The following is a 24,698-nucleotide window of genomic DNA, read 5'->3' as shown; positions in this document are numbered from 1 at the left end:
CTAACTAGCAACATGTGTGTTGGTATACGGATATTTTTCCTCTTCATTTTTATTTTTTAAATCTTTTTCAGTATAGCTTACTAGAGAGTATGTTTGTCTCTTTTAATTAAAATTTGTTATTCTTTATCTGAAGTAACATGTGATGTCGATTGAGATACTCTGGGTCAGTCTGATTCTACAGAACTCCCTGAGCTTTCCTGACTTCTGTAGTAATTTGGCCTTCTAATACTGCTATTAAAATATCTCAAAAAGAAAAAAAATAAATACACGGTGATAAGAGATAGCTTTCTTTATTAAAAATTTTGTACATCAGAGGAATAACTGCTACATTTTAAACAAGAAATAAAAGATTTTACATATTACAAAAGATGTTATCAGTTCTTGCATTAGTATAAATGTATGAACACTGTACATGACAATCTGAATTAGAAGAACAGAAATAGGACTATGTGCCTGAAAATATATAACTTAATAAGCAAATGCACTCTGTTCTTAGTATGCAACATAATATTTATGGAAAAAAGACATGTTAATTTCTGTTTGCAAATGCTGTTCTCCTCTGACCAATAACTACAAACAGTGTTCTCAGAAGAAAGCACTGATATTCATGTGCCCAGCATGAGGATTTTCCATTTGAAGTTTCTTTCATTGTCGGGAGAAATTCTCTTACTATGGTCTATTTTTCTTGGAGGAGACAGCATGTTATTCCATGGGATGCTTAACATAATCTGCATATAAGAACCCAAGGTGAAATATTTCTCACAATGTAAATCTAACCCCAACCCAGATTAGAAAAAAAAACTGATAGCACATAAATGTCTAAAGAAATAGGTCTTTATTGACTGTTAACTTTTGTTACAAAGTAGTTAAAAAGAACAAATATACTTTAGCTTATCAGCTAACTGTAACTTTGTATATCATTGATACTATATATTTTTTTCTTTTGAGATTGTCAGTGTAGCTGCATTAGAATTTAACATAGAAACAACACAGAAGATCACCTTTTAATTGCATGACCTACTTGGCTAGGAGAAGCGTGTGAAGCTTTACAGGATAGTATGAACATACAGTTTTCATACGAAAGTGTAGTATGTATCTAGTCCAAGTAAGGTAATAAAAAAGGCTTAAATCTCTATACAGAAAGTGACAAGGCCCACATAATATGGAACACATCTACTAATTTTGAATTTCAGGTGTAATGTGTGGATTACAGATATCAATTTACTAAACAAATCCTTTTTTTTTTTTTTTTTAAAAAAAAAAAAGAGCAAAATCTATAAATAAAATAGTAAGTGCTTTTTTTAAAGATAATATTCTTTGGCTGCCTTAAGTGCCAGTGAAGGGTTATTAAAAACCATTAAAATGCGTAAGGTCCCACTATTATTGTTAATCTTAACACTGAGCTTGTACGATAATTCAGACTGTTGACTGTTATCATCTCCAGATCTACGATGTGTTCTCTTGGTCCTGATAGTGATTTCACCAGTACAAGCATTGCACTCACTGCGCTTGTTTGCTGAAAGAAGAGGGGGAAAAAAAATCAGTTGTCAAATCTAAAAATGATTCCCTAGCTGCTTCAAGACTCTGCTAGTGTGTTACTACGCTGTAAAAACACTCTGTCTCGAGCCCAGAGAGATACACAATGCAAGTATTATTTTTAACATTTTTAAATGGCCATGACTAATCTCACACCTGGCTTTGCTGGAGGGAAAGCTTTACCTGACGAGGGCTCAGAGGAATAAACTGCACTGTTTCTGGTTACGCTGACCTCTCCTAAAGGACGTGAAAAGTGGTAATATATCCCAGGATGGTTTTTGTTTTTATTCCCTTCTATCAGCTTTAAAAATATACAGGGAATAAGTTAACCACGAGAAAGGTGACGTATTTAGCAGCAGCGACGTAGTGTGTCAACCAAGGGAAACTTTTAAGTCTGCACTGTGGCTCGTTCTCTAGAAGATTATTGTCCCCTTTGTAAGCATTAGGACTTTTGTGACTTGTGTGCCAGTTCTTGAACCACTGTGAAGCACTTCCCAGGCCTGGGCCATGTTGCTGTGGGACATCCACAGGACCTGCTTGTGGAAATCCAGCTTGGCACGCTCCTTTAGCAAGCTTTAGCTTGCTAAACTGCTCTGTAACTTACAGGTGATGCTAGAAGGTGATGCTCTCCATCTCTTCCTTAACCTATTTTAAATATTTTCTCATTGAGTGCCTGCATAGGTTATACACACTAATCCAAGCCTACTACCTAGCTCAGACTTTATTATTAAAGCAATAGGAACAACTGCTAAGTGCATGTTTGCTGCAGTCCTTTGAAAGGAATAAATGCAAACTTTCTTATTAAGGCCTGTGATTTCATGTGGGGTGGCAAAAAAAGACTGGAACAGTAAATCTAATTACAGGATGTAAGAAAGTCACTTTGAATACTACACTGGAGCCTAATTCTAGCTAGAGTTGGAGTGATCTTGTTCATAATCATGGTTGACTTTTTTTAAGCAAATACCAGTTGGTACATGACAGCTGTCCATAATGTGGGAGTAGTTGCAGATATTTTTCCATGTGCAATAAGTCTAGGAAAAAGCATTGTATTGTAAGTTAATCAGATGAGGAGTTCCTTGTTCCCGTCTTAGAAAACTTCAGTGATAAGTAGGCAACATCATGTACCAATATGCTTTTGTGATGTACTCTTAACTGCCCAGCCTTCAGGTTTGAAGGAAAAACAGAGAAAGATGGAAACCTTCCAATTCATATAATCCTTCTGAGTGAAGCTTTGTGCCAGTTGTCTTTTAGTCTGTGTAAAATAATGATTGAAGCAAAAATTTTTCCAATAAATTTTCCAATAAATAAATGCTATAAAAATCAGATATCTCTTTCAAAAAATCTTAAGCAGATAATATACCCATGTACAAAAGTGAATCAACTTAAACTGCATTATACCAACAGGAAATATTGTTGTCATAGGTCATTTAATCTTGTATGTTTTGTTCAGAAATAGCTGCAGCACTGTGTGAAAAGCAAAAGTTTATCCCTCAACACAACATTTGTTGCAAGTGGCCTGAACTTTCTGCACTCCAGAAATCAGTGCCTCATCCCAAATTCTGACTTCTTTGGCTTTTGCATTTTCTCACAAAATAGGAGACACTTTGTAGAAATCAAGGTCAAGAGCATAAGGAATCTCTGTATAATCTTCCTCCTACATAGATACAAGCGGTGTTGGTACTGAGAGCACGAAGCACAGCAGCCTCATCTGACCCTCTGACAGGGCTCACAGGCGTGCTAGGCCCTCCTGATGATTACTGGTATTATACTCAGTTGAAAGAAACAGTTTGATTCTCCATTTACAGAGTCATAATGTAGAAAAAAACTTTTAAAAATCTGTGAACCAAGTGTCCTTAGTAAGGAAATACTAAAAAGCTGATAAACTTTGGATGCCTGGCAATTGCTCTGATGGGAACATGTGATGGCTTTGCAAAAACTAGCTGGTTGCTGTAATGCTTTGGTAGTGCTGATAGTTCTCACACCCTGCTCAGGATCTGCCTCCCACTGATACTCACTCTCAGATAAAATTCTCCATTTTCATTTCCAGACTTGATCCGGAACGTGTTAATAGTATTAGGATAAATAGTGGTTGCCTGAATCTGGAAGATATCGGAGGGCACCGTTCTGTCTGAACGGATGCTCATGTACTTGTATACAACAGAGTAAGGCAGCTCTCGGCAAATGGTATTTGATACAGGGCAGACACAGCGGCTGAAAAACAAACAAAAATAGATGAAACCCTTGATACTTGCGAATAAGTGATATTTGCATTCTGTTGGTTTTCACAGAATCACAGAATGCTTAAGCTTGGAAGAGACCTCTAGAGGTCATCTAGTCCAACCCCCCTGCACACGCAGGGTCACCTAAAGCACGTGGCACAGGACTGCGTCCAAGAGGGTTTTGAAGATCTCCAGAGAAGGAGACTCCACAACCTCTCTGGGCAGCCTGTTCCAGGGCTGTCACCCTCACAGGAAGGAAGTTCTTCCTTATATGGACATTAAACTTCCTGTGTTTCAACTTACACCCATTACCCCTCATCCTGTCACAGGCCACCAGGGAGAAGAGTCTGGCCCCATCCCCCGTACAATCACCCCTCAGGTACTTGAACATGTTGATCAAATCTCCTCTCAGCCTTCTCTTCTCCAGACTAAACAGGCCCAGCCCGCCTAGTCTTTCCTCATGAGACAAATGCTCCAGTCTCTTAATCATCTTTGTGGCTCTCCGCTGGACCCTCTTTAGAAGCTCAAGAAGCTGGGAGCAGTACAAGATCACTGATCATGTTGCCTTTTGAGGATAACCCTAGAAAAGCTAAGTTGGTTCTCTTACTTCTCAGACGTAAGGACATAGGGTTCTTGACAAGGATTTCTTGGGTAACAACGAAAGCCTCCATGATAGTTCCAGCAAATTTCATCCTCTCTGCATTCATTAGTAGTCTCACATTCGTTTATATCTAAGAGGAAGGGAAAGGGATGTGTCAATTCCCAGCCCAAGGCAAGCAGATGAAATTAAAGTTTGCTACAAAGAACGAGGCACAAGGAATGTCTTAAAACAAATGGAACAAACAAGAAGCCACCTGCTTATCTGCTGAAACCACACAGGTCCTTGCCTTCTTTGTCTGCTTTTCTAGGGCTTGGCTATAAAGCATTACTCTATGCAAAAACTGAACACATCTGGTTTTTGAGTGTTAATAAAGTCTACTTAGTTGACTCAAACACATTAATGATCCTAGATATAAGCAACTATAGGAGTAGTGTAAGGTTTCTAATCAGCAAAGAGATGCCTTGCTGAATCATTTTGTAGCAAAAGGCATGTGGTAGATGGAATAAAGATGCCTGAGAAAGAAATGCAATTTGGCTTTTGCAGAATCTAATTGTCTGGGTTGCAAAGTATAGTTAAAATGTTTAGTTACAGTGTAGTTAATGGTTACATTTTAACTAATACTTTAATATCTATCTATCTATATCTATCTATCTATCTATCTATCTATCTATCTATCTATATTCCTGGAAAATAACCTTGAGCAGAGATAGGGGCTATCACACTCCTTTTCTATCAATGCTCTATTATCCCTTCCTTGCTAGAAGGCAACTATTATCTACTTGTGTACCCTCCTGAAACTAGCCCAGCCACAGAAAGGATTTACTCAGCTGTAATCTCTGGGAAGGCACAAACATAGATTTTTAGAATGCCAGTATAGCCACCATAAACATTCAGCATCAGCTACTATTTTTAGGAACTGAATGGAAATTATTTGACTTTTCTAGACATAGCCATTTTTCATAAACCAATTGAGTTATTTCTTCATCCCTTCATGATAATTAGCACATCTATTTATTTCTACAAGTACACTGTTAAATCAGGTTCTGCATTACAAAAACAATGGTCCTTGTAATACCTATGGCACCCTGTAGTGCTTCATAAGCAGAGGCCAAGAGACATCCAGCCTTGGTGAGAAAAAACACATAGGTTTTAAAACCATGATGCTGGCATTCTCTGGCACCTAGCCAGAACCAAACACTTATTTTCTAAACACAGTACAAATTTAATATGCTGCTCAACAGTCTCACACTTTTTTTTTCCTGTTATCAGAGAGAACATATGTCTTTCATTTCTGGTGTGGCAGGATTTAGGAAACTGTAAAATAAAACAGATGATATAAAGCTATGTTTAGCATCTATAACAAATGGCCTGACTTTATTTCAGAGATATTTATCTCTGAAATTTAGACTCCCTACCTACACATCCAAGACAAGTTTAAGTTTATGGTCCCAAGATTGAATGTTTTGTCCTCAGAATCTGAAGGATTTAGGTTGAGCTGAAGGATTCAAATAAAGGAATTAATGTAAAGTACACAATCAATCATCAAATGCATTATCAACATGTCTTTCTGTAGCATAATGATAACGCTGTCATGAAATGTAAACGCACAGATGGCAAGCATTCCTTGCTTAAAATGTTATTAATGCTGCATTATTTAAATTGTTAAGGTGAGGGCACTTACCCTGACACGTTCTGCCTCCTACTACCTGGTATCCTTCGGGGCAGACGCATGAGAATTTTCCTGGTTCATTGACGCACTGATATTGACATATGTAACTCGACGTTCTGCATTCATCAGTATCTGCAGAGTAGCAAAATGCCTTAAGGTTATTGTTTTTAGGATCCAACTTGGTACAGAATGAAATGCTAGCTTTGACAGAAGAAAATTATTCCATCTGAAAGGAACATGGTCTCCAAAATCTGAAATGCATAGCTTAACATCTCAAAGTGTGTGTGTGTGTGTGTGTTTTTTTTTTTTTAAGGCTAATCGTATTTGTGTTTTATCAATAATCTTCAAAAATGAGAACTACATTTATTCTGAGGAAGCAAAAATTAAATTCATAAGACTTCAGAACAGGTTCTCTAAAATAACTGTAGATAGAATCTGCACTTTTATTATTCCAAAATTCCCTCCAAAAAGCCCCACAGATTTGAGATTAACTAGTAAGGCAAAAATATTGTCTTTTTATTTGTGTGCCAGGTCAATGGAGTAGCTCTTTGGGAAAGACGGTAAGAACTCTTCTGTGTGTAAATGATCATCCTTTTTTGCTTTTTGCATCTTTGTGTAACCATCAATCCTCTGCCAGGGAAATGCAGCATGAAACTGAATATAACAATGTATGTTGTTACCCCCAAGATTAAATTGAATGAACGAAAAACTAAGGAGCAACTTGAAAAGCAGGGCAAGGCGCTTCTACTCTGAGACCTGAGCCCAGTTCCCAGTTTGATGCCAAGACTCTCCTTAGAGGCTGCGTGCTTACGCTCCCCAGTCTCCTCCCTTGCACAGAGGAATCGCTAAAGCAGCTCTGTGAGGAGCATCTGCGATAGCTCTGCTGGCTTGCGGAGGAGGGCAGTGGTGTAAACCAGAGAGACCTCTCTGGCTCCGAGTCCAGGAGAAAGGATATGGGCTTTAAGGGTGAGATCATCCTGCCTCCAAAAGGAGATTAGAGGACCCCTGCAGAGGCTCTGGCAGAGGAAATAAAGTGTCGATTGTATAATCATCAGGAGACGTGCTGTTTGCATACACAGGCTTGAAAGCACCTCCAAAGCACAACTGCCATTTCCTAACAATCACAAATTTAAGGTATTATGTTCAGAGCAACACAGAATTGCACTTGTTTTTGATTTGCATTCCTTTCCATTTCTCTTTGTGGTCATCAGAATTAGACCACACACAATTCGAGTGATTTTGTGCAGTAAGCATTGAGGAGCCTGGCTCTCCCCAGCTGTGACCTGAACAGTAACGCCTGCCCTGTTTTGCGCTTACCCCTACAGTGAGGCTACTCACATCTACACGTACGTGAAGGCAGCTGCAATTACTAAGGTGTGTATCTCTGTCAGTGACTACACTTGCAATATAAGAAATAAGAGTTTTAAAGCTTGTCCTTAGAGACTGCACCTACAAACAGTGTGGCACCCAATAAATTATACCCCTTAAATTCATACAAAGATTTTTGGGAAAATAAATCAGCAATGATATTGCTTCCAAGAACAAAACTCTTTACCTTCACAGTTGATTCTGTCACTGCTTAATTCAAATCCTGGATTACACTGACAGATGAAAGAACCAAGTATATTGTAACATTGCTGTGCACATGGATTATTGGCATCACATTCATTTATGTCTGAAAGGAAAAAATACAGGTATTTATCTCCTGCAGGTGGTAATTAAGCTAAGTGTCTTAGTTCTTAGTCTGGGTCCACTGAACCTCGTCTGACTATATCAGTACAGAGCTGCCATCACTGGAACAGGGACAGACCTATGCTTTTCATTCCATATAGCAAAAGCATATTTTTGTAGGAATGAGAGTTATTCTAATATGTAATGAGTCCTTCCAAAAATGTTTAGTGCTGCTATTAAATTCCACATTCCAGGATCTTTTTCTCAGGTATGAAGTGCCAAGTCTATAAATAATTGATATAAGGAACACATACTGATAAGACCTCTCAGCATGCAGTGGTTAAGATTTATCTGAACTATTTATTACTCCTAAAATCTTTCTTTTAAATTCCATTACAATTATAACATGAACCTTTGAGACCAGTGGAGAAATCTGCAGTGATCTAAGGACCCTTCTGGGGTAAAGTATTTCTCTGTGCTGGATTTTTTCGATGATGTGCCCATCTTAAGAACGTATGTGAGGATGCAGAAATCTGAGAATAGAAGCAATTTTAATGGAAAGTTTATATTAACATAACTACCTCTGGAATCTATAACGCTTATTTTTCATATGCTGTTGACTGTTGCTTCTCTATCACTTCGTAGATTTTAGTGTATTTTCTCTTAAATTCCTTCCCTCCTTATCTTCTATCTGTATTTTTACATGTCTATCAAATATAACCAATAGCAGGGAGCTGTGTTTTAAATAACTTCTGAGTTCTTGGCTATTGCAAATGCTTATAAATAATGTCAGCAACACTCAGTCATTTACAGATACAGCTAACAAAGCTGACAATGTCTGTTAAGATCAGCTGTTCACAAAGAGTCACAAAGTGAGGGGGTGATGAGGGCAAGTTCTCAGTAGGATGAACTTCCAGCTCTGCACAAGAGGCAATATGTGAGAACTGATTAGGACTCTCCTACCCTGCCACCTTCCGGGCACCAGCTAATTTCTGGCAAAGGGGCCAAGAATGTACATCATGACAAAGCCACCCTATGGAATAAAATAAGCAAGCTCAAGCCAAAATTCTGGCTATTTTCTTTTAAAAACTATTGACCCACTTTCAATATATTCACAAGTTGTAATATAAATGTAATCTGTACAGCTGTACAGTATTGTTCCTGGCAGGTTGACTGATGCAAATGTGAAAGTCTATCTTTAAATGGCATCCATTCATTTGCAATTTTTTTGTTGAGATGTGTTTTACCTTTTCTGAGAGTGTGTTTTGTTATAGTGGGAGGCCAGCAAGGGTCAGAGAAGGGCTTTCTTAGGAAAAGCTTCTAGCAAATGTTGAGCTGTCGTATGGGTTTGTAATTATAACTGAGAGAATATACCTTGTACTTGAGCCATGGAAAGGGCCAAATGAATAACAGCTGCATGTTGAGCCTATGTGCAGTTCTTAATTGTATCATTTATTGACCGGCAATACAGGGTCCTCGGTGTTGCTCAGGAACCATGCAGTAAACCAGAGCACTTGACAGGATGCCGCAGTGGCTGGAAGCAACCCTGGCACCTGGGAACCCACAGCAATAGTAATCGTAGCCATAGAGCGGCTCAGTGACTCCTGGCTATCTCTGACACCAATCTCTTGATTTTTTTTTTTCCTCCATGGTTGCTGTCCTTCTATTCTTAGATGAGATCCTAGTTCTGTTAAATCCAGCAGCCAAACTTCTGCTGACTTCCAAGCAGCTGGAATTTCAGCTCCAACACAGCTTGTTGCCTGAGAATGGAAGTATCTCAGAAAATGAAAGTCTGCCCTCCCCTTACCTACTCAGAACAGAGGAGCATTTGACCTACCCTAATTTGTTAACCTTTAGGCTCCTTACGTTGTTTCTTACGCTTTTCCTGGATGCCCTCTGTAGGAATTTTGGAAGAAGGATACTGGGCTAAGTAAGGCTTTTTTTCAGACTCAGTATGGCTATATGGTTATTCCTATGTCTTGTTTGCCATAGTCAGAGAAAACAGATTTTCTGATTTCCTGCTTCTTAGTTTAATTCCAAAAATAGCAGGACATGAAATGGAAACAAACATTTTGTTCTTTATGAATGTTTTAACAGTCTTACACTTTTAGAAGTATTACTCAGAAGTTTCTGCAATATGCTAAAATACATGCCTTTGTGAATCCTGGTGAACTCTTACCAACTTTGCTTAAGAAATAGTATCTTTCTATTTACCAAATATTTACATTTAACATGATTTTTCAGTACCTTGAACTTCAGCAGGCATGGTCTTTTTTTATTTCTTTATCGCTCCAATCCTTCTAGTATAAATCTTATGTTCTCAAACTCAGCAGCGGTCTTATAGCTTAACCACCCTTCCATCAGTGGTTTGCTTTCAAAGGCATGAATGTGAGTCTTCCATAGTGACCCTCATTTTAACATTATTTCCCAGTGATTCACACTGGAATGCACAGATGTTTTCTTTCATCACTATATTTATCATGTGCTAACAATAATTACACTTAACTGTAGAGGAATGGTATTGCTGCCCCCGGTTCCTACTTTTAAGACTTGTTTTGCATGAACTGGCAATAATATCACAAAAGCCAATGGTACTAGAAAGCAATCTACCATAACTGAAAGAATAATGAAGTCCAAGATGACATAATATAAACGTCCAGTGTTCCCACTACCAAACTAGCTGTTCTTCAGAAACCCGTTATGCCAGCAGAGGAGAACAGGTTTACAATATGAGTCTCCAATTTTAGGTCTAATCCTCTTGCCCTTCGATCACCTGTAGCAGAGCCTCAAAATACAGCAGCTGGTGGGACTTACTTGCTGGTATTTATTTGCTGGGGTAAGTTGGGATAAAGGCACTTAATTTATAATGATGGTAACTTAGTCATGTGTCATGAATTGTCGCCGTGTCAAGTGAGCTGAGGAGTAGGTGCATGCAGAGAAGTTCTTACCCACACAGGTGTGGTTGTTGGATGCTAACTGGAAACCAGCATTGCATTGGCAAAAATAGGAACCGGGAGTGTTCACGCATCGATGGTGGCAATACGGAGGCAGGGTGCATTCATCTACATCTGAGTTATTAGAAAGGAAAAAGTAGTTCATATGGAATCACAGAAGTTCATTGCTACTGTTTGCTGGTTAAAGAAAGTGTAAACTTACAGAAGTTTGCAAAAATGGGGAGCTTATGCGAGCTAGATTCTGCTAACGAGAACACTGCTGTATCCTTTAAGTAATTTTTGTTTATATGTTTTATACTGATTGTCTTCCAGCTTCGGTGTTCAATACATATTGGAATCTTGTTTTATATTTAGTTCCATAATACTGCTTATTCTTCTCTATTCTATATAGGCAAGACTCAGAACGCCTCATTCAGTTTTCAACCAAGAGTCTTCATTATGAGACATAATGCAGACCAACACACTGTATGTGACTCAGTTCTTTTTCAAAGGTGTGCACACGGTGCATTTGGTATATGCTAAATCTTTTCAGCTCAGTTAGAAAGAAAGTCTGAATTCTCTCTTTTGTGAATACAGGAGATCAGTGAGGATGCAAGATAAACAGGTTTAAGGAGGAAATGGATAGTTCTGGTTCCATAATGATCCAATAGAAACTAGGTTCCCAACGTAAGAGCAGCACAAGTCCCAGTACCTTCAGGCTGTTCTGAGAACGGCAGTCGGGCTGGTGCTATCTCGAGCAGCACTAACTTTCCGCAGACTCTCCCTGCAGATTAGCCTAAGTTTTGAGGCGGAGCAGGCTGCCTTTCCAAGTGTCAGCATTCCTAATGTGCTCTGGAACAGAGTTTTCACCCGCACACCATACAAATGTGCAACAGCCTGTTCTTTTTACCTCTGTTCATCTCAGCACCTTTCCTTGCCTTCTGGAAGAGATGCTGCCTCTGTTTTATGTCCCGCCAGCCGTGATACCACGGTGTTATTGTGGCCACATACAGAGCAGATGGTAGCTGTGGCCTGCATGGGCTTGGTAAAGAAACCTGTGCCATGTTCTGTGCGTGTGCCCAGTGTGATATTTCAAAGGCTCATCTCTTGGAGACAAATAAGACCAGTTTTCACTGGAACAAAGAAAGGCACTTCCCATATCCATGCCAGATCTTGAGTTTCCTACCTCCAGCTGTTTCCACCATAGATGTGTTTAAAAAGAGGCCAAGTTTTTTTTTTTTTTTTTTTTTTAATAATGCGGAAAGTGTTTGTTTTAATATCAAGTGAAAAAACAATCTTTAGATGTTAACCCTTTCTTTGTCAATGTTGCAGGCACTGTTTGGGACTAGGCTTAAAAGGGGTGTATTTTGGATGGTTCTGAATGAAGAAGTTAGACTGAAGATTCCTGGGTGCCTGTACGGTCACAGCTGTGTCACTGTAACTCTTGCTACAGAGAGGAATTCTGAACTAGAAATGGAATAAATCAGGAGGCCCAACATATCTTTACCTTCCTTGATTTTTACAGGATGAAACTCTTGCGAACTGCTGTTTAAAGATCCAATTATATGATACAGGCATATGAGTAATGCTTTGGTTTTCAGGAACCACATTTCTGCACATAAGTGCTTCCAGGATCAGGTTCCAATTCAATGGGATTTTTCCCTGAGGGATTAGAGCAGAACTCTTGTGCACAGGGTTCCAGGCAGATATAAGGGCTAAGCACAGTGTAATCAATGCAGCCAAATCTTCTGTTTGAAGTACTGTTGGTAAACAATTTTTGTAGCCTCTTTGTTCAGAAAAGGGTGAATTTGGAATAGGCAAACAAGCAAATTGTTACAAATTTAAAAAAAAAACAGTGAATCTTTTAAAAATATTAATTGTTAGAAATCAGTTCTTTTCTCTCTCTCTGTTTTCAAGCCAAAAAAATTTGCTCAAACTTGAGATCCATTTCCTCCCATATGGAGAATCTCTATCAAGATTTGACCCTAAGAACGTTTTCTGGCTAAGTTCTTATGAAAACCACAAAGACAGCCCTTATTTTGAAGTGCTGACAGTGCCAAGTGTGGTGATACACTTTAATTTGGGTCAGTGTGTAATTTGTAACACAGGTGTTATTCATGGTTTTGACTGAATAAGAGAAGGGAAAAATCTCTTCCCAGATACCTTAATTTAGGAATTAGATGCACAAGGATATTTATGTGTAGACAGTGGGGTGTATTCTACTGCTGCTTTTATTTTCAATGCAGTAATGTATGTTCTGCAAAGTTTTCAAGAAGTACCATGAGTCTTGACCTTAGAAGTGTTGCTGCATAGCAGTAACGCACAAAATTCTTATTTTTTTTAACATCAACAACCTGTGAAAGCTATTCCTGTATCTACATTCCAAACTACTCATCCTACTTCTGCACAAAGTCCTGAAAAAATATTAGAGCTCTGTGTTTACATCCATTTGTCAGTTCACAGCCTGATCCACAGCTCTCGCCAAAGAGATAAGAATTTTCTGTTGATTTCTATAACTCTTAGCTCAGAATCATAACAAAGAAGTTCAGCCATGCCCAGAAGTTTAAGTTGTTCTAAATGTGTGTTGAAATTGCCCCAGTTACCTTCCTTTTCTTACATAGTGATTACCTGTACCCTTGGCAAGGCTTTCTGAAGAGAGTCAAAAAAAAAAAAAAAAAAAAAAGGCTTCAAATGCAGTGTCCTTAACTTGAAGCAAAGGAGAAAAAGTTCTGTTGCTCCTGCTCTGCTGAGGGCAAAAAGTGCTGCTCTTGGACCACATAAAACCAGTCCTGCATCTTAGGCACTAGACTATCACCTCATGATGTACGCATTAGGTTCTGCTATTTCATAGTTGTTTTCATTATCTCTGCCAAATGTAAAACTGAAGGCTGGAGTGTCTATAAAAACAACTTGTCCATTGAAATGATGATTAAAGACTTGTTAAATAAAAGCTAAAGGAGAACTGAAGAAACAGAATGACGACACTTTTGTGCAATATACCCAAATGAGGGCGAAATATGAAAGATGTCTTGCTTACATTGCTCATGGATCTAATTTAATACTGTGCTTGTATAGGTTGCCAGGGTGCTGATAGTTTATGTCAGTGTAAAGGGTTAAGAACAGTTGTTAAGAATTCATAAACCTCTTACACTGCATTCACAATTGCCACTACTTTAATTTTTGTTCATAAACTGGAACTGAATCAGACTGTGCGAGGTGGCTCCGTAGAGCAGGGATTAGGAGTAGGTCTGTGTGTAGACTCTCCTTTGGCCTGCAGATCTAGATTCAAGTCCTGCTTGAAGTCAGGGGAAAATTTAGTCTGCACCTATGCTTATACTCATCTGGATCATCAGGTAATATCCCAATACAAACAGCAAATACCATGCTAGCTTTTAGGAAAATTAATCTTGTGAAGCTCAACTTCAAGTGTTGACTAAAAATAGTCCCTAGTTACATGTTTTAATGATTAATTGTGATAAAGTGATTATTCCATTGGCTTTCAAAATTGTACAGTGATTTTACATACTATCCTTCAATATATAATAATGTAAATCACTATACAATTAGCGTAAAATTTGAAACTATATCTAAAGAAAATGATTTAGTCTAGAGAAAGACTTACCCACACACTGGTCCCCTCGCTTCTGATAACCTGGAGGACACTGGCAGCTGAAGGATCCTCTTAAATTGACACATACTTGATCAGCTCTACAGTTATGGGTTCCTGTTGCACATTCATCTATATCTTTATAAAAATAGCAAACGCAACATTAGTCATGAAGTTTAGTTAAAATATTTAAACTGTTGCAATATGTTTTACCCATCTTCAGGATACCTATAAATGAAAAGGGCAAAGTTCAAATGTACTCCAAAGATGGAATCACAATGTTTTTTTCATTTACACGACATGCAAAGTTGTCAGATTTCTATAGGATTTTAATTCTGATATGCAGCATCTGAAAATATTTTCACATGTGATTATTATTTTAAACAAGCAGATATAAATATTTGTTAGATACCATAATTCTGCTGCACTTCTCTCTGTGAAAATTTTTAAAAATTTCTTGCAATTTTTTTACATTTTAACCCTTTGATTTTCTTTTTTCCATGCTGATTTTGTTGCATGCTGAATTATTTGGGAAAATTTCAAAAAGGGCAGATAAGCTTTTCTGAAGAATGAGACAAGTTAGAAATATGTTCTTTTGCTAATATTAGAAAGATTCTGGTGATCATCTTTTCAAGGTTCTTGTACCCCATACTCTGGACAGACACTATAAACATAGTATGTGGTGGCCTCTTCATCAGAGATATAGCTGTCTCTGATCCTTCCCATGAAAATTTCCTTGATTGACTCAATCTGCTAAATTTCTGGGAAGAGTTTACATATGTTTGTATTTAAGCACTATAGTGAAAAAGGCAAAGACTAGCGCTGTGCTTTTCTGTGCAATTCAGGCAGCTTTTCATTCATATTGAATGCCGGTTTATACAAGCATAAAAATGACATTTTGATTTTGCCTATTCCTTGCATCTTCTGGAGTTACTTTATTATAATTAAACTGCACGTGCTGACAAATAGGTTACTTGTAATGAAATTACAATTCTTCTTCTCAGCTGAACATCCAAAATGTTACAGAGCTTTTTATTGTAACCTGACACAGTACAGTGAAAGGACTTTGTAATTTTGGCATTCTACACAATTTGGAGACTCTACGCTGAATAAACAAATTCCTTAAAACTTATGATCTCTAGTTTACAAATCTCAGCTGACCTCTCTATTTGTATAGGCACTTGGGACGTTAGAACATCACCAGTGGCAGATTCTGGGTGGTGCTTTGGAAAAAAAGATGGATTCTTTCACATAGCAAATGAAAACAATTTTGACCACAAGATTCAATAAAAAATAAACCATCAACAGTTTGAATTAATTCTCAGTGTTTGCTCTTTCCCCAAATATCCAAATATTTTACATATATTCCCTCTTTATCTGACAGGAAAAATAAAGTCCTTTTATGTCAACCGTGACATAAAAGTCCTTTTATGTGCTAAAGCTGCAGTGCTGATGCAGACTGTACTGCCTGCATTGCTGGGTCCTCAGAGCTGAAAAGCCCATTCTCAGGTGTAAAGATTTTTGAGGGACTAGTCCTGGCTGCCTCATACCCACCAGACACATCATTAAATGCTAGACCTAAAGCAGTGTGGACTCAGTGCAAGTCTTTGCAGAGACTTCATTGGTGTTTGCATCTATTGCTAGTCCCTACAAAAGCTGTAGATAAAATTGCCATAATACTTGCACAGTTGTAAGTACTTTCTATGTATACATATTGTTGCAGTACACAGCAGGAAATTGGTGTGCAGGAAATTCAGATATGAGGAAACTTAATATGAGTTAATTTTTAAGGCATATTAATTAAACAGCATTAAGCCCTTATGTAGTCAGTTCCCCCTATGACTTGAATTTCATTTAACTTCTTTCTCTACAGAATAGCAAGCTACTTGAGCTAAAAACAAGTAGATTAGACTCATTTATGAACTTGGGGACTTTCACTTTCCTGATGGTCTGTTTGAAAGTCAAATGATATTCCAAAGTCCTGTCTGATTTGATGCTAGTCTCTTTACTTGGAAGCTGTCGGGGGGCTTGACATACTGTCCCCAAAAGCCTGTGCTCATAAAAAGCCTGAGGCCCCTGTCAAGGCTGCTTCCTCAGCTCAGTATCCTGAGTTGCGTTGGTTCTTAGCTGCAACTGTGATATCCTTCAGGTATCATGAGAATGCTTATGAGCGTGTGGCGTATTCTCTATGGGAATGAGCCCTTCCTCTGTTAGTGTTTCTGTTCGTGTCATGGTACCTTTGGCTATTATGGCTGTTTTTCCTGGATGGGTTTTACCGAGATAGAACAAGGTGGCTGTTGAGCTAGGCAAACGAGGGGAAAAAAACTGAAAGAGAGAAACATTGGTGGGACTACTTTGAGAACTCCAATTCTCTTTTGTGGCTTTTCTATATCTTTGATGGAAGATGGTGTAGTGCCCAAGGTGGAAAGTGAAGGTGATTAGTGGAGGAGCCTCTAATGTTCCCTGGGGATGGAGAGTAGTTGCCATGTTTGGAGCACCTCTGCTCACATCTGTGCACAGAAATCAGTGAGGTTAGAGGAAGGCTGGTGGTCTGAAAGTTGTATTTCTTAAGCGCTTCAAGGGAAATTCTGTGGGAGGAGGACAACGGGCAGCTATGCAAGAAAGGTTTCCGTGCTGGAACATTCAGTTCTGAGACCTTTAGTATTGCAATAATTATAGATATGTCTGCTGTTGTGTCTGATATAAGGGTGAGGAAGAAGTGGAAGATTTCAGCAGTGAAAGCAGTGCCAAATGTGAATTCTGTTGGTGTGATACCAGCAGCCCAGCCCTTGTGGAGTAAGGAAGGAAGCACTGGTGGATTTTGCAATGTGATCTTGCTGCACAGAACTGCTCTCAGTGACTGTGGACCACAGAGAAGTACAAAACTTTTTGGTACTTAACAAAATGTGATCTGAATCATCCTCCATTAGGGCAACATTCAATTTTCTAGCTGTCCTGAAAGCTACTTAGGCAAAAGAGGGATGGAACTTGCAGGAAAGAAACAACAAGGATGCCTGAGGTCTGACTTGGGCTGAGGCCTATCTGCTCCATTTTTCTCTGGTGTGGCAAATGTAACATTATGTGAGCTTTTACACACACAGGCTTTCTTCCCCATATGAAATAGCATAGTGTTAAAATGGCATTGCCAGTATTGATCTGGAACTCCCACTTCTGTGTTTGATCCCGGTTCTTAGATCAATAGACTAACTTCAGTTGTTTAGAGTCTGTCTCAACTGTGGTTAGTCTGAAGCTTTCCGGTTGTTTTTCAGTTATGTCCTGATATGCACGAAAACTCATCAACTCTGAGGTCTTCATTCCATTATTCTAGGAAGTTGTTTTTTCAGTTTAAATCAGGCTTTTTCGGTACATTAGATTCCTAGCTCACGGATCATGGCTTGCATAATGCACCCTGATTTTGCAGTTGATCTGCAAGGTACATCTACTCATAGTTTTACTCTATATCAAAAGTAAAATATGCTGGGATGAGACTGCAGTCACACAAAGCTTATGTATAAAACACGTTTTCTTAAGCCCTATCACCTAATTCAATTTGATCTTTCTCAACAAAACTCCTGCAATTAAATGTGAACAGTAATGAGGAAATTTGGAATTCATAGTACTTTTGGTTTCTGCCTGATGCAGACATCCATGACCAGATTGATTTGGCATCTGCAAAGACCCAGCAAGCTGGGGCAAGGCTGGAGCAGAAACTCGTACAGGAACATCACAGAGCTCACCAACTTAATTCTAAGAGCAAGATAGATTTGTTTGACCTTTCCTCTCTAGCATGAATGCTTAATAATGTGTGTACGTGCATGTGTATTTATAATAATTAGAGAAATTAAAACAAGACACTCCACTGCACACACGTGTCTCTCTGGGGAGAGGGTGAGAGAACAAACATGTGACAGATGTTTGTCATGTTGCTTAATGCACTACTGGAAAGCACTCAAGATACCACAGTGATGAGTGCAGTATAAGAAACAGATCTTGAAAGAAAATAATTAGCTTTTACAAGCTCATTCTTGAGCATCTCTCTCCCCTCTGCATCCTCTTTTCCAAATTTAGTGTCATCATGATACTGTTTCCATGTTTCAGTAGTTGATGCTGTAGCTGAAAAAAAAGCATGCAAGTTGTACCTGAAAATACCCTCAGCTTGTTCCTTAGTAACTTAATTAAACTTTGTTTCTACATGTTTTACACACATTTGCTCATCTGTGGAGACTATTTCAAATCATACTAGTAACCTGTGATTAAAGCTATCTTCCTTTAACATGACCCTTTTGCAAGGCTAAAAAGCTGAGCCGTGGTGCTCTACAAACGGTCCCAGAGCAGGATCTCATAGGGGCTCTCCACCAGAGTTTACTGGTTATTGGTCATCGAGTATAAAAATCCTTGGGCCTTCCCCGCAAGCCATCACAAAAGAAAGAGCTGTTGCTGTGTCCGTTTTGTGATGGAGTTTCCATTCATTCACTTGTGTGTGAACGCAAGGTCCAAACCAACTCTTAGTCAAGCTACTTAGCCAGATCCCAGTGAGGCCAATACATTTTGTGTGTATTGAGTTATCTTCGGCGTCTTAGATCACTGGAATAATTAAACTCAGATAAGTATGTACCTTTCAATAGTCTGCTTGAGAGCAAACTTTTGGTTTTACTTGTAGTTCTAAATATTTAACATTTCTTTAACATTTGTATTGGAAGTGAGTACATCCGTTTATAAGCTATTTATATCCAAAAAAATACCTTTAAAGAAAGTTACAGTTGCAAAGTCAAGCACTCAGAGAACTGGGAACTGCAGAACTGGGAACTGCTTCTCTGAACAGTCTTTAGACCCATTTTACATAAGCATTATGGCACAGTCTTTAATTATATGAATTTCTTATTCTCTTTTTCCACCCTTCCCTTCCTACCCTTCCCAGAATGAGCTGCATGGTATTGTTCTCTCTCTCTGTATAATGAATAGAATTAGGATTTACAAGGATTAATGCTATATGAAAACCTTTAATTGATGTCAATAGAGAGGCGGGGGGGAGGGGAAAAGAAACATTAAATTAAGGACACTGTTGTCTCAACTGAGTTACATGTAAGCCACATGCTATGGTAAGCCTGGCCATCAGATCCCTGTGACTCATTCTAATATAAATACTGCGTTTTTCAATAATCTCCAGGGATCTCTTTAAAAATTCCCTCTAGATGGTTTTCTTATTGATTACTACTTGTAGGAAGATGCAGGTTATGAAACTATTGTTTGCAGGATGCTACAGAAATAACGCGAGAACCACTGAGGATGGCAGAGTTTGTCCTTGCATTCCTTCAAAATATAAATCAACTTAAATTTCATAGTTTTAATTCCACAAGTCTCTCTAATAGCTATACCCAGTGATTCCCTCATTTTCCAAAAATGTACCCACACTCCCTCTTGAAGTGATTTTCACAATTATGTCCTTCCATTGCTGACTTTGGCAGACTTCTCTGTATTTCAACCACTAGTTGTGTACAAAAATTTTGCTTGACCTGCTTTTAGCAATAGCTTTCTCTAAATCTAGTGCCTGGTTCCTTCTTTTAGAGATGGTTAGTTTTTCTAGTTCTCTCCTGCAAGCTGCTCTGTCAGGCTCTTATCTGCATCCACAAAATTCTTTTCTAGTCTCTCTCTGAACTGCAAACCTGGCTCCGTTCCCTTCACGCTGTGACTCACTTTTCCCAAACCCCCTGACTCATGCTGCTTGCTCACTTATGCAACAGCTTAATCTCTGTAACTTTCTTCGTGTCATTATGAGAAGTACTCACAAATTCACAATATGCATTTCACTAGTGCTTCAAACTCTTGTAGAAATTCTGGGGACTGATGTGCTAGGCTTCTTGCCACTGAATGCATCTCAACATGCTGCAATTTGCTCTGCACCGTATTTGTGCTCTCTCTGTTTGTGTGTACATTCATCTGCTTGACCCCACCATGACATACGTGTGGGGGCCACTTCCCATGCTCTGGGCTGTGCAGCGACTCCATAAGCAAGGACACTCCACCAGATCCAAAAGGGGGTCTTAAAATGACCTTATGGGGCTCAAACTCTTCTGTCACTGCTGAACAGTGACAACAGAGCAGGGTCTGAGTGCTTTATGCAAATCTAAATCCAGAAAGAAATCACTGACATCAGTGATGCACTTGTCATTGACTCCAGTGAAGCCATTCTGGAGAGTATTGCATTTATCAGGGACAGTCTCCTTAACTTCACAATTCTGTAATACCTTCCACTTTCTGTCCTAGCTGTTCATTAACTCTCTTCTATCCATTTGCAAGAACTTTTTTTTTTTTTTCCCAATTAGTATTTCTCAGGAATGACCATTTCAGGGTAAAAATTTCTGAAGAAAGAAATCAGATGATTACAGTTCTTCCATTAGCATCGCCTTACTTTATTTTACCAGATTAAGTATTCTGTCCCTTATTTATAAATGTTTCTTATATTGTTCTTGCAACTGAAGTCAATCTTGCAGCTATGTTGTTTCCTGGATCCTCCCTGATCCTTTCTCGCACATAGGAACAACATCAGCAACCTTCCAAATTCCCTGGTTGCCTCCCCAGCCTTAGCAAGCTATCAACAATTTCTGTCATAGGCTTTTCTATTTCCCTTGCTACTTCCTTCAACATTTGGGATGTTATTCATCTGGGCTGGATGCCCAGACAACTTTTAACTCATTGGCGTTGGGAGCCTGAGTTTTGCACTGGTAAATACCAGCAGAAAAACTCTTACATAACATCAGCTCAGCAGGTACCAAATGACCAACACTGGGAGTTGTTCCTTGCTTCTGTAGCGACAGAACCTGTTAATACTACAGTCCTGCCCTGTACACTGCAGTCACTATCCCGTAGGGTGCATAATGTTGTATAACAGCCAGTTAAATGCTCTTTACTGCTGTTTTTTTTTTCTATTCCCTTTTAAATTTTCCTCTGGGCCTTTCATGTTAAGTATATTGGACTGAATGCCCTAGGAACAAGTTTTCACGTTTAAGGGATATAACCTGCACGAACACTTGTTTGCACAGAGAAAGTGTATGTCAGAGCCAAGGCCTGCAGTTAAGTAAATAGGTGAGGTAGAATGTTTAAATTAATATGATCGAAATGAAAAATAGCAAGGTGTTTTTTTTAATTTTTTTTGTATGCCCAAACATTTCCTCTCTCAAATGTGTGAGCACAGCAGTGAGCTCCTTCTAGATTTGTCTTTTAGCACTCCTGGCTATCACGGCAGAGTGCAGTAGAAGTAATGCAACATATGGATATAGAAATGTCTAAGCAAGCTAAATAATGCGGTGCAACTTCAAAATTTCTTGCATTCTGTATGTGGCCTACAAATATTAGCAACTACCATGAATTTGGGATAGCTACTGTGACTTCATGAATATGAAGGTATAGAAGAAGTCTCCTTCCGGTATTTACTCATCAGAGTTAACAAGGGATGAAGCTGTACTAACCAAGTCTGGACTGCATTACTCTGTCACAATTATGTACTGTCTGTGTATGTCCAAACTGAATTGACTTATCACATAGAATAGCTAAATAAAGGAGTGAGTTGCAGCTTTCTGCACTAAAACATCTCCCACATGCTTGCTTGGGAGTGGCAGGCAGCTGAAAAGAAAAAAAAATGAATGAAGCTTTGAATTGATGCATTACTTCCTTTCTCCTCTCCTTTGCCTCCATCTGTGATGGTAGCTTCCTTCTTCAAAGAGTATGCGATATAGTGCGTATGTTACACTGGAAAAGGTCAAGTGCTTTTGGTTCTGGTATTATTTTTATTTGACTTAAAACAAGAATAAGGTATGCCATCTACAAGTGAATATGCTTTTTCCCCCCTATCCTGTTTCCTAACACAAGACATTATACTTTTTAAGTTCAGGACAGCACTTCATGCTTACAAGAGAAGGATGCTTAACCTGAACCAGTGCCCAAACATGTTTTTTGCTCCTGTTTCTTCTATGCAGTAGCTGTCCATGCTGGAAATACTAAGAACATTGGTTAAAAAGCAAAATGTTACATAATAACTTTTTTTCCTACATTGTGGTCTACACTTCTTTGGCATTCTATGGTTCCATAGTTGAACAAAATGCATAAGAATGTGTCTGACAAAAAGATATATTTGATCACTAATTCACAACCAGGATGAATTAAATGAACACTTCATGAAAAAAATGTTCAAGTAATTAGCAGTAATTAAAATTACTGTTACAGTTAAAAGTAATATGACTAATATAACAATGATGTTAGCCCAAAACAAGGTTATAAAACTATCTTGTAAAGACATTTAACACTATTACTTCAAGATGCATGTTCTTAAAATAAGAACCCAGGGGTAGTGTTTGTGTGTCTCAAAGAACACTGTTTTTCCCCAGGGATGATCAGAATATTAATGATTAGCCTTCCTGCTTATCAAAAAGACAAATATTCCCTGTGCTTTGATTAATCTCTATTGATGCCTTTTAATTTAAAGCTTGTATTTTTGGCTTTCTTATTTATAATGGGTTCATAAACTGATCCATACTTACTTTCAAGCTACATTGCACCAAACTTTTAGATTGTATCAGCCAGTCTCAGGGTGCTTCTGAATGTGACTTGTCATAATGGCAAACTTTCTGATTTACATTGCAATAGCTTATTTTTACTTTCAGTTGAGTATTTCCTGCTGTTGCTTTCTTGTGATTTTATGCTAGAGGTCTAACAACTCAGGCAGGCATGAACTGAAAAGCACAAGTGAGGATCACCCACCCATGATGACCAATACACTTGGACTATACTCAAAAACAACAAGGGTGGATTAAACTATTCCATTATTGCAGATGAAAGAGTTCTCCCCGACATCTGGCATATCATCTTCAAAACTGATATGCAACATTTCCATAAATTCAACTTAACATTGTTTTTGTGAATGTTCCAAAGTATTTTTAACATGAAGAAATAGCATGCAAACTAATTTCCTATTTGAAAAGTAAAGGTCTTGTTCTTATTCTTTAATTCACCCAGTTATTAAAAAAAAAAAAAAAAGATGTTCTCTTAACTTGAGGCACACTGTTTTGTTTATTTAAGTTAATGGAAAAACTAGTCAGTGTTTGATGTAAAACTGCCCCCTTGCTTGAAAGAAAACCAAACAACTGGTTATGAATTATGAATATCTCCTAATAGTTTCCAGAATTATCTGAAGGATTTTTTTTTTCTTAATTACATACACTTGAAAGTTCCAAGTTCCCTACTCATTTCCATTTTGTTTATTTCTCTCCTTGGAAACCTAATAAGCATTTTCCTTTAGCGAGGCTTGACTGAACAAAATACTACTGCTACAACCTGTAACATTAGGGAGATACAGGTCTGAAAGCTTATTGTGATTTTTAATTAGGAAGTTGAAGAATCACTCATTACATCTGTGCAAGCCTATAATAGCGCTTATACTGGCGCTTGCTTTGTCCACGCTAAAGAGAACACAAACGGAAGTCTGCACAGAGAGGGTGTTTCAGAGCACGCTTTGAAGCTAAAAATTAAAAAATAATCTTGTTTTTATTCTGAGAGAAGACCATAGAGCTTTTCTACAAAAACACCCCCTTTTCTGTATGTTGGAATTTTTGAAATAGTTTTGTCGTGAAATCAACCATCGTTTTTTGGGCACAAGGAGCAGTGTGGGGAGCAGGGGGTCAGGGTGCTGGGCCTGTCCTGCCTGCTCCGGGCGCTGATGCCCTGCAGATGCTGCGCGAGCCCCGGCACCGAGCCGGCCCCGGCTGCGCCTGGGTTTCTCGGGGAGGGATGGAAGGAGGGAGGCAAGGGCAGCTCTGAAATACCTTTTCCTCACAGGGTTTTGCAACCAAAGGACTGCTCAGCTCCGTGCGTAGGCAGGAGGTCTAGGAGGCAGTGCTGGGCATAGGGGATGCCGGCAGGTTGCAGCGCGGCAGGGTGGAGGAGAGTGGCCGTGGGGTGGTGCGGGGCCGGACGCTCCGTTGGCTGCTCCAGGAGGTCGGCACAGACACCCGGATCACTCTGGGTTCACCGGTGGGAGGTGGAGGGCAGAGAATCCTTGCCCACCTGTGCTGGCTTTCTGGGAAGTCCTACTAAGACTGGAATTGCCTCCTACCAGGCAGGAGAGAGCCGTCACCAAAGTCACTGAAAACTCCAGTATTTTACCTGCAAAACTACAGCAAGCTTCTGCAGGAACTAGAGCCCCACTTTCAAACTCTAAAATAAAATTCAGTGTCTACATCAATTTAGAAGCACCAGTAGGTATTTCAGGCTTTTTTATTTGTTTTGAGGTTAGCCAATATCTCCTTCTTACATGAACCAGGCATATTGCAGATATCTACAGTGAACTATCTGAAAAGTATGTTTGAAAGATGGATTCTGTATCTTCAGTTGCCCCTTTTAAAGTTCGAAAATATATTTTTAGTAACTGTTAATAGCTGACATGAAATATGTAAACAGGCTGCCAGATTAC

The 24,698-nt window shown here is 38.8% G+C and overlaps 1 protein-coding gene across 2 annotated transcripts in view; it reads right to left on the bottom strand.

The window, feature by feature from the left end:
• Window positions 1-274: 274 nt before the first annotated feature.
• The window catches only part of EFEMP1 (EGF-like fibulin extracellular matrix protein 1), a 52,055-nt gene continuing 27,631 nt past the window's right edge, over window positions 275-24,698 (bottom strand). The window contains exons 6-12 of one of the 2 annotated variants that reach the window (XM_088532222.1): window positions 14,252-14,374; window positions 10,645-10,764; window positions 7,581-7,700; window positions 6,038-6,157; window positions 4,363-4,486; window positions 3,552-3,747; window positions 275-1,516 (exon numbers count right to left, since the gene is read on the bottom strand). In XM_088532222.1, coding sequence (XP_088388348.1) covers window positions 1,358-1,516; window positions 3,552-3,747; window positions 4,363-4,486; window positions 6,038-6,157; window positions 7,581-7,700; window positions 10,645-10,764; window positions 14,252-14,374 — 962 coding nt within the window. In that variant the 3' untranslated portion in view covers window positions 275-1,357. The remainder of the gene's footprint in view (window positions 1,517-3,551; window positions 3,748-4,362; window positions 4,487-6,037; window positions 6,158-7,580; window positions 7,701-10,644; window positions 10,765-14,251; window positions 14,375-24,698) is intronic. The other variant, XM_088532227.1, reaches the window with a different exon arrangement.

Source organism: Tinamus guttatus, unplaced genomic scaffold (genome assembly GCF_059628265.1).
Source record: "Tinamus guttatus ecotype Peru unplaced genomic scaffold, ASM5962826v1 Tinamus_guttatus_pri_ptg000033l, whole genome shotgun sequence".
In the NCBI taxonomy this organism is placed as follows: domain Eukaryota; kingdom Metazoa; phylum Chordata; class Aves; order Tinamiformes; family Tinamidae; genus Tinamus; species Tinamus guttatus.
The sequence above is the reverse complement of the archived record's forward strand: the minus strand, read 5'-3'. Positions and strand labels throughout refer to the sequence as shown.